This window comes from Pipra filicauda, unplaced genomic scaffold (assembly GCF_003945595.2).
Source record: "Pipra filicauda isolate LSUMZ 115617 unplaced genomic scaffold, ASM394559v2 scaffold69_size3009148_pilon, whole genome shotgun sequence".
Taxonomy (NCBI): domain Eukaryota; kingdom Metazoa; phylum Chordata; class Aves; order Passeriformes; family Pipridae; genus Pipra; species Pipra filicauda.
In genome coordinates, this window is record NW_024104864.1 from 1,353,948 (window position 1) to 1,364,612 (window position 10,665).

The window sequence follows — 10,665 nt, forward strand, 5'->3', positions numbered from 1 at the left end:
AGTGTTGAAGAAGCCAGATGATGCAGGATGTTCCTCTGATGGCCCAGGAATTTCTAACTTGCTGAAATAGAATTTCTTCCAGTTCTTCAAACACTTAGTATCAGTGTCAGGAAAAAGTGTTACAAAGGCATCTACTTGCCTTCCTACAATCACATTGGCCAAAGTTCAGTAGCTGCAGCTCCTGGAGGCTTGTGGAGTTCTGCCAAGCATAGGCCTTCTAATCATAGTTGACTTTTGAATCTTGTCTCTCCAAAATAAAACTCCCTGATGTATTTTTAGAGGTTTGGCAATTAATTATTTAGTTTACAAATCAGACTCTTCATATTAAGACAACTTCATGTTTCAATTGAAGCATAAGAACTATCAAAGAAATATAACACTCCATCTCTTAAGTTGTCTTTCTAAAAATATATGACTGGTGAAAAAACACTGTCTGCATTACACTAAAAAAAAAAAGTTCTTCGTGGCACTCCCCTGGGAATGAGCACCGCAGCACAGCTTTGCTATCTGCAGCCAGGAAAAATTTATGCTGATAAGTGCTTCATATAATACACCCGCGGAGCCTCTGTATATCAAATTCCAGCCAACGAATTCCAGTCTTAATTCTAACCAAAAAATGTATTTTTGGAACTAGAAGTTGTTCCACTCAATCTTTTCACTGCCTCTGAAGCCAGAGTATCTGCTCAGTTTCACCTTCCTACTTTTGAACAATTCTGTGGTGGCATCACAGACCACATCACACATGAACTCTTACTGCCAACCTTTGCAGGATCTGCTCTGAGGTAATTTTAGTGTTCTGACCACAGCATTTGTTTTAGTCTGTGTGTTGAGCAGACATTCTCCCTCCTTCGTCATGACTTCTTTCTACTGAACACAGATTTACCACTGTCAGGAAATAAAGCATCTCCCACCCCTAGGTCCAAAGGTACTAACTTTTCTTCAGGTTTGTTTTTTTTTTTTAACATTAGTAACACTGAAAATTTTGCTCTAGTGTGCAAAGGAGAAGCAAGCATACCGGTTTTATCTCTCTGGAAGGAGTTCTCCAGATGTCCATGGGACTTGATCACAGAGGAGTAAGCTTCCAGGCGTCTCTGAATGTTCACAGTGGCTGTTTTGACAATATCTGCAGCAGATCCCTGAACAGTTGTATTCACAGCCTGTCGCTCTGCCTGAACAAAGATAGTTGTTCTCAAAACTCCAAAAAAAAATCAATCAAATACAGCATGTCATGTGTACTTAATTAAAAATAATAAATATATAGCCAAACACAGGCATAATAAAACTTCCAGATAAAGAGTTTGTTCTATCTGCCTGAAAGAAAGACACATTATAGACTAGCTTCAGACACAAAATCTCTTCAGAGGACTGAGAAAAGGATTTCCACAAATTTAAAATTAATGAATATCAAGGGTAATAAACTGCAAAAGACACAAACCACAAGAAGGAGAAGCTTATACACATGGTAACAGTTTCACGAGGAGTAGAAAAATCTCACAGTTAATCCAAGCACCACAACACTTCTGCCTATCTTCAAAACCATCAGGAATAGATAACCAAAGGCAAGAAGCTGGACTTCATGGACTAACAATCTAGTCTCTACATTGAACTCTGACTGTCGGAGCATTATAGCTGTGCAAAAACACACCAGATCACCATTTTTATTGACACAAACAACCTCTCTACTAATCCTCTCCTCAGACAAGAAAACTGTATTCAAAGGTTCTCCTCTCTTTGGTTAGAACTGAAACACGTTCAAAAAGTTATGAAGATGCTGAAATGAAAGTGTAGATAATTCATTAATTGCTCTTTAATATGATTTTAAAGAATAAATCAAAATTGAAGAGAAGATGCATCTACAAAGCTTCCTGCTGAAGTATTCTTCAGATCAAATAGTCAAATAGTTTCAAAAGGTTTTTGACAGCCTTCTTGTTTCCCTGTCAACTATTTGGAGTATCAACTCACCCACTTCCTCCCTCTTCTAGTCTTTAATTCCACACAACCTGATCCAGCTTCCTACTTAGAAGTATAATCCTTCCTCCCCACAAAAATGCACCAACATCTCCCCAGGGAGTCAACTCACTCTTACTGAAGTAGAGTCTATGACAGACATGTCCAAAATGACCTTGAAAAAAAATAATGCCAATGCAAAGGTATATACTAAATAAATATCTGCCTAACAAGTTAGAGCAATTTTCCTTTGAGGGAAAGTAAGAAAAGGAACAAATACACAAAAAATATAGGACTTAAATGCCCTTTCTTGTTCTAGAGCTGACAGCATGTAACATACAAAGACTGCTGAGTGGGAGCAACTCAGCTTGAAGAGTTAAAGCATATCACTGTGTGAAGGCTTTTTAAAATCATGTCCACTGATTTCAATAAATTACTCACTTCCTTTTCCAACGTGGGAGTTCTGAAGTGAGGTTAGCACAGTGATGACAGCTGCACACCCAGTCACAGAAGACTGACGTCAAACAGACCATGACAAAAGCTCTGTTATTCAGAGAACAACTAAGGGAACAATGAACTAAGTGAGAAGTGGAAGGTCATGACCAAGATGGCTCACAAACCTTGTAAAACTGCAGATATGGCTACGCAAAGAAACCTACTACTTTAAAAATAAAATTAAAAAAAAAAAAAAGGCACTGCACTCAACATACATGAGCTTTACTGTAGGGATTTGGATCTTTGATAGCTGGCAGGTATCGCCGTCTTCCCAGGATGGTCTGCACAAACCCATCTCTTCGGCAGCTCCGCACGGTCTCCCTTAAGAACTTCTGAACCCCTGTGCAAGGAAAGAGAAAGTTTTCTGTAATACAGCTGATGTTCCATATTGACTTCTCACTGGGATCATTGAAAGCTGCCTGGGACACCCAAGCAGCACAGAGGTAATTCTTTAAATTTTCAAGAGCCCATAAGTGGACAAAAGCACAGGAACACTCATTCAGCCTATTTGCAGCTCTGCTGCAAAACTTCTCAGACTTTTGAGGTGGAAGGGAGTGCATAGTGTCAGGATATCTGGCTGTGCACAAGGAGGTAGGAAGTCCATTCCGCACAGTGCCCAGGCATAGAGGGTCATATATGTATTATTGATAATGGAGAGGTCAGAACCTGGACCAGCACTGGAAACACAAGTAGTAGGAAGAGAGTAAAGTGAAAGCAGAAGTCAGAGCCCTTGATGCCTCAGGCTGCCTGACTTCAGGCTGTGTCACTTCAGATTCCAGGATGAAAGAAACTCACCCACCTGCACTTTGCAAAGGAAGGAGTGTTAAAAAGAAACTAAGGTCAAAGAAAGGTGAGACAGGAAAGAGTCCCTTTCACTAGAAGTTCTGGAAACAATTGTACTAAAGTGGGAAAAGTTAACTTCATAAAGGTTCTTTCGAAGTTTACAAAGTATAAAATGTAAAAGGAGCTATTAAAAATCAAGACTGATAGCATTAGTCAATTCATTAGGTTTATAAATTAGCAGGTTAGCCTGGCAATACCTATCAAGTGAAAATCCATGAGAAGTGAAGTTACAATATAAGGTGCACTGCAGAGTTTGTATGTATGCACATGTACTGAGAGAGAGGAAGCAGAAAGTCATTTCTAATGGTCAGAAAGGAGAGGCTATCCAGAAATCAATGGAGACTAAACAGACTCTTAAAACCATTCCTCAGCATCTGTCTCCTAAAGAAACAAACCCTAAATCTTCAGAACATAATTTTCCAGCTCATTTCCAAGTTCTATGATTAGAGCTAGCTGCCTCTTGTCCCATTTGCCCTCCATTCGTTTTCTGATTGCAGCTCTATTCTCACTATAGCTTTCCTAAAAATTAACATGCTTCTTAGAAATGCAACAATGTCTTTTTACAAAACAGGGGAGAGCTCCTCTGAGCAGCTGGATAAAAATTTAAGAGTTATATGCAAAACAGTTTACAATTCTATGAAAGCAGAAGGCAAGAGCAGAAGAAATGATTATATTTAAAAATTATAAGAAGCATGGTCTAAAGTTGCATTGCATATCATTTGAAGGTGCGTGCTTTAATAAGGAAAAGCATGCTTCTTATTCAGAAAGTTGAGCTTTAAAATTACTCTTCAGGGCTTATTCGCTAATTAAAATAACAACAAAATAATTAATGTAATAAGTAAACAACAAAGTCCTAAAGGTGAATAAAACCAGAGAGTAGAGTAAAACATTATGGAGTATCAAACTGCTGTGTTCATGCACTGGACATTTTCAAAATTAAAAGCTTTTTCAAGACATAGGATTAGCAGGTTGAGACAAATTTAGGATTTGAAGAGACATGGAGAGAAGGAATTAAAACCAACAACTACCATCACCACCCAGCTCCCAAACTGCCATATCCAAACCTGTGTATCTTGCTTTGAAGGATTCAATGTAATTGGCAGCTTCATTTTCATCAATCCCCATCTGCTCGCCTAAGGATTTTGCTCCTATGCCATAGATGATTCCATAGCAGATCTGCCAGAGGACAGTGTGAAGAGCCACAACCATACGGTGAGCCATGCAGAGAAAGCAGAGCAAAAATGAAATGTGATTCACTGGAACACAAGTGTATGGAAACAAGGGCAAGTATTCAAGAAGAGACCACCTTTGAGTCCAAGCCATTCATGCTGCTGTAGCAGGAAGATTGTCGAAACCGAAACCAGTACACTGCTGAAAGCTCAACAAAACAATATTTATTCAATATTTATTACAAAGAAGTAGCCAATAAAACAAGAAGCAGAGAAACAAGAAAGAGAAGGGAAACAAGCCCCTAAGCCAAGCCCCGACTCGCCCAGGGGTTACTTACGAGGTTGTCTTACCAACCCCAGAATGCTTAGAATTCCCCATAGCAGAAGCTGCATCCTCAGAGCATCAGCAGCCTCACAAAATGGCGGGTGTCCCCACCAAGGCAACGTTGTCCTCCATGTGAAGCCTGAATTTGCTCCCAGCACGAGCTATCTGGTTTTTATACAATTAACCTGTGATATCTACCTGGGCAGGTGCGGCCAGCACCGCCCAGCTACAGGTCTTCGGTCCCTCCCCCCATTGTGTAAGTGGTGCCCCTTCTGCGCACGCGTGTGTACATTGGAATTTCCCTGTGCCTGCGTGCTACACCTTGGGGGGTCTTTTCTAAATGAGTCTGGGGGCTTACTTCATCACCCTCCTCTTCACTTTCTTCTTCAAGTGTCCTTGGAGAGCCATCGGCCAATAGTGAGGCCCCAATTAATTATAGTTTATACAAGATGCTCCCTTCAAGGACAAAGTTCTCGTCTATCAGTGCTTGTTTTCACATAACTTGGCAGGAAAAGAACAGACTCTCACAGGTGGCTGGGCCAAAACACAGACCAAAAATAGCAGTGCCTAATTAAGCATGAATACAGTTGCTTTACTCCACCCTCATCCCCCAAAAACCTGACAGCTCCAGTTGAAATGCACTGGGAGTGGGAGAACATACAAAGCAACTACTGAGCAGTCACGGTAGAACTCAAACAAAAAAACATACTATTGTGACTCCACAATGTGTTGAACACTGAATCTTCTTGCCCAGAAAGCTGCTACTGAATTTTTTTCCCTAAAATTACCTGTTTAGCTTGTTGCCTGGTCCTATCTCCAACAGCTTCAGGATCAATCATTTTCCATTCCGCTGCAATGCTCTTAAAGACATCAGTACCACTGTTCAAGGCTTGAATGAGTCGACAGTCACAAGACAAATGAGCAAGGATCCTCAGTTCAAGCTGAGAGTAATCGGCAGCCAAGATTAAGCCACCTGAAGCCAAGAAGTTACCAAAAATCATTATTTCATAAATTACTCCAACGTTCCATTCAACTTTCCAGCAAGAAGGACTAAACTTATCCTTCATTTTCTGCTCTGAAAGTTTCCCACAGCAATTTCTATCAGACAAATTGTTGCCTTTTTCCCCAATGCTCAGGCCCGCCTGCTTTATGTCTAGTCCCTACATCTAGAATCCATCAAAACCGCATAAACAGGTATCTGTCCAGGTGTCTGAGCCAGCGCAGGCAATGTGAGAACTGACACTTGGATAGGAAGAACACCAGGTAGAGTGCAATTTGTGTATTAAGAGCTGCCTAAGCTAACTCTTTAAAAAACAGATATCGTTAAAGAGGAAATGAAAGTGTGAACACGTGAATTATAACATTTGAATACTTTCCCCAAATGAAACTCTCTCTTTTACAATCTTGTGAATAATTTTGAAGGCATGCTTTTCCAAGTAGGCTGCTCAGACAGATATGTACTGTTACTAATTTTTAACTCTTCATTACATCCAGGATCTTTTGTTAACTATATACTTAAATTACAGAGCAGGATCTAGGCATTACCTGGGAAAGGAACAAAAGCATGTCTCATGCTAACAGAAAATGGTATTCCTCTTTCTTCAAATCTGTCTGCAGTCTGGAACTTTAGCCCATTAGGCAAAATACTGGAACGTTTTCTACATCTGTGGAGACAAAGAATGGTTGCTCTTCACCAATTTCTAAACCACTAAGAGACACATAATCATTTTTGCCACAAAGAATCAGTGAAAACGAGTGAGGCAGTAGCGTCTATTCCATTCTTCTGGACAATCCATACCTAAATTTGACCATGGACAGAGACCAGATAAACACCTGAAGGGATTTACTGACTCTGAAAAGATTTAGGGATAGATCTTCCTAGTACATTCAGGATTCAGTTCAGAAATTGGATAATTTCACTCTAAAAGAGGTAAGATGAATGGCCCCAGATCTGTGATAAGCGTATTCAAGAAAGAGAGCGAAGGAATCCTACAGGAATCCTAAAAATTCAACACCCCACCTTGAGGGCAAAGTTTTCTCTCAAAATCTTTTTTCTATGCAGAATGTAAACATTAGCCCATACCTAGTAGAGACAGAATAATTTCCCCCATAATGTCACTCTCACTATGGCACACACAGGCAAGCCTGTAAAAATACAGCAGAAGTTGCAGAAGACATGCTCAAAAAACCACTGCACATTTCCTCCCTAAAGACCAAGGAAAAAATTGCCCCAAAGCAACTCAATTTTCTTTTCTAGAAGGCCAGAAGTTTACAGTGTCACCCAGGTGTTCTGCATCCTCTCAGGGCTTGCTTAACTCTCCTGGCCCACCAAGTCACTTATAGCTGCAGATGGAATTGTATCCATCAGTGCACACCTCTGACACCATTAGTACCACCTAGTCCCACCAGCACGAGTCTACCAGTCCACTGGGTTCCTCCTTACCTTCCTTCCTGGAAGGTAAAAGCCCTTTATAAAGCCTTGCTGTTTAGGTCAGGGATCTGAGCAAATTCTTTATCAAAATTAAATGGTATCTCTAAAATCAAGACTAGTTTCAGCAAAGCACAGAAAAGATATCATGCTCTCTTCCCTTGTGCACTTCCTTTTCTTCTTATATGTTGTCATTTCAGGAATGATAGGGATCAATGAGATGAAAGATGGCATGACAGAAATAAATTTTCAAAAGAAATAAAAGTGAAGGACAATTGCATATCTGGGTACTGCAGAAAATCCCACTGTTCAGCGTAGGTTCTCATTTTACTTAAATGAGTAAGGGCTTTAAACTGTGACCTAATTTAGCTACACTGATTTGGTTAGAAGCTTTTTACAACAAGAGGAAACAATAGTAATAGTAAGATAATAGACAGTATGAACCAAAGCTTGCAAGGCCTGTTAGACTTAGGCAGCACGAGAGTTTCTTTTGTGCTAGCAGTCGTTTCTGTGCCCTTAGGATTGCCCATCTTGCTAACGGAATGGCTGCTTAACTAAGGAATGCAGGAAAATGTAGGAAAAGTCAGTCTGAGAAATAGACTCTCAAAGTTCAGCAGGCACTGCATTCCTTTGATGGGCTACTGCTCTACAGGGAAGACTCTCAAGAACTCAGCACACTCCCCAGCCATCCTGGAAAGCTGCTGCAAGCCTGAGCACTACAAGAGTTTTATCTCAGAACAACATTTCTGCCTCCATGGCTAGGCCTGGTTCTTCTAAAGAGAGATGGACAAGATCCTGCTACTCCTGAGCTCTCTTTCCATGACGCACAAGGGTGTTAGACACATGGTGGTAGGAGGCCCCAGACAGAAGAATCAAAAAGCTTCTCAAATTTCTCACATCTTGCTGAGGAGAAGAAACTTATAAAAGTCACTCAGGTGACACATATGTGACAAGAACCTGAAGGAAAGAGAAACTGAAAGGGCAGAAAACCACCACCAAGTATGAACCTCAAAGCTCACAAGCTAATTGCTAGAAGATTGACCTTGGTATTTCACCCAACTTCCACACAACGGTTTAGGCTTTGCTATGTAACGCTGTCAAAGCAGAATTGTAGAATCATAGAAAATAGGGCATTTGGTTAACAGAAACCAAATTTAGAAATCTTTTTCTGCTGCATGATAGCTTTTGCAGGTCAGTACGACAAATGAAATTATTAACAAAGAATGAAAAAAATGTTCACCCATGTTCCCTTACAGAGGGAGTTGCACAGCATAAACCAAATGAACTTTCTTCTGCTTCTTCCACAATATCCTATCCTATCTTCCAAGAGTAGCTCTTAGAAAGTCAAATTAGATCCTAACTTCAGTTTAGTTACTTTTCACACTCAGGCTTTCCACCCAAGAGCTGGGAGTATAACGTTAATCTCACTGTAGAGGGTTTCATAAAGAACTTTAAAAAGCAAATGGCTACATGGAACCACATGCTATCAGTATTATTATGTCTTTCATGTATCACTGATTTTTAGGTGTTTATTCCCCTGTACGTGAAACATTGAATAACAAGTCACACTGACATGACAGCAGCCATAGGTGAAGTCAGGAAAGAGAAATTTGACAACCTGACCACATTAGGATCAGAAGATTAAACAGAAGCTTTGCCAAGATCCTCCTACCTGCCCCCTAAAACACCACGACAATTAACATTTCCACGGGCTTGGGAGGGTGGGCTTTCTTCAACCACAGTTGGCATTTCAATCTCAAAATCTCTTGGCACATTCTGAATATTTGGTTCTGTGAAGGTTATTCGACCTGAGAAGGAAGACAAGACAGAACTAAGAAAGGGTCCAAGAGGAGTTTCTCTAACTTAACACAGCTGCACACTCTCTGCATCTCCAAAATAGAAGGGGCAGAAGGGCAGGACAGGACAGGACCACTGAGAAAACTGAAGAAAAGGAAAAATAATTTGGATTTAATGGGCTTGAGATGGTTCCCCATTTCTGTACCACTAATAAGAAACTTCCAAATCCAGAACCTGTTCTGGGGTCAGAGATTTACATGATAATATGTGTAATAAATGAATAATACCGCTCAGTGAATACAAAAGCTATTTTAAATACACCTAGGTTTTTAGGGACAATTCATGTCAAATAGGTATTTCAGTATTTTCATTTGGTTGAAGCAGAGCACAGCACTGATTTCCTATCTTTTTCCCATAGAAAAGCTGTACACACACACAAAAAGAAAAAAAAACCAGTAAGAAGTGAGGATTTTGCACATATTTCCTCACCTGTAGCTGTATGAGTCTGTGAAACTGGATATATCCTTTCCATTCCCAATGCAGAATTCAATCGCTTTTCCCTCTGTAGTGGAAACACCACTTTAGTAATGGCATTGTTGATCCTCCTCCATTCCAATATCAGGCCTGGCAATGGATGAAGTGTCTTTAATTTCTCCAAAACATCCTTGCGGGGAGAAAAGGGCACAATTAATCAACTGCCTTTTAAGCTTTATTTATAAAGTTTTTGCAGTTCTGCAGGAAAAAGGGACTCCTTCACCCACAGTGAGCTTCCAGTGTCACTGCCTTAATATTAAATAGATATCCTCTCCCCTTATACCACCTACACCTGAGTAATCAAAGCAAGTTTTATTACACACGAGAAGACAACCATTCTCTTTGGACTTCTGCACCCTCATCATCACTCTTAATCTGCACCAACCAATAAACCACCTGAAATGATCAAATAAAGCATCACTTGCCATAGATACCCTACGTTGTCTCCTCTTGTCCGGTATTAATGCTTCTCCTCCATCTTCTTGCATATTTTTCTCCCTGCTCTCTCCTATCTGTACACTAGGAATACAAAATGAAGCCCTTGACCATGCTCCTTGAAATAAAAAGCTGATCACTAGCAATCAAATCCTTTCAGCTTAATCAGAAATATGAAGGGATTAACAAGAATTTCAAAAGACAGTGGCATGTAAACATTTCTAGAAATAACATTTTTCGTATGCAGCAGGCAGCTGCAGCCTCATCCCTCCACATCACAGAAGGAGGAAATCTTCTCTTTGCTTCTTGTTCCCTCTCTGCCACCACCACTGCACTCAACATCTTCACTGCCACTTGAGTTTCAGAAATCAATACTTGTGTTCCAAGCACAGTACACTGAACAAGGGGAAACTAAGAAAACAACACAGATTAATGAGTCCTGAAAACAGGGAACATATATATCTGCTAATTTCACTTATCTGGCAAGAGCGCCCATTAGCCTGTAGCTGCAGGTATTAATGCAGGCCCACAATATTTATCAACTGGTAAGGATGTCAATAGCCTTCACATATATACAAGCTTCTGATATACTAAATTTGATAAACCATCAGATTAGCCATTCTGAAGACAAATTCTCTGAGGCACAAAATACAGATACGATAGTAGCAGGCAGGGAAAACATTGTATTTCAT

At 40.2% G+C, this 10,665-nt stretch overlaps 1 protein-coding gene across 5 annotated transcripts in view; it reads right to left on the minus strand.

Moving 5' to 3' along the window:
• Nucleotides 1-10,665, minus strand: part of POLQ (DNA polymerase theta) — a 53,351-nt gene that overhangs the window by 4,101 nt on the left and 38,585 nt on the right. For 4 of the 5 annotated variants that reach the window (XM_039388910.1, XM_039388909.1, XM_027730322.2 and 1 more), the window contains exons 22-28: nt 9,494-9,668; nt 8,880-9,015; nt 6,325-6,443; nt 5,568-5,752; nt 4,350-4,461; nt 2,658-2,782; nt 1,016-1,169 (exon numbers count right to left, since the gene is read on the minus strand). In XM_039388910.1, coding sequence (XP_039244844.1) covers nt 1,016-1,169; nt 2,658-2,782; nt 4,350-4,461; nt 5,568-5,752; nt 6,325-6,443; nt 8,880-9,015; nt 9,494-9,668 — 1,006 coding nt within the window. Of the gene's footprint in view, nt 1-1,015; nt 1,170-2,657; nt 2,783-4,349; nt 4,462-5,567; nt 5,753-6,324; nt 6,444-8,879; nt 9,016-9,493; nt 9,669-9,963; nt 10,058-10,665 lie in introns of those variants that run through there. The other variant, XM_027730324.2, reaches the window with a different exon arrangement.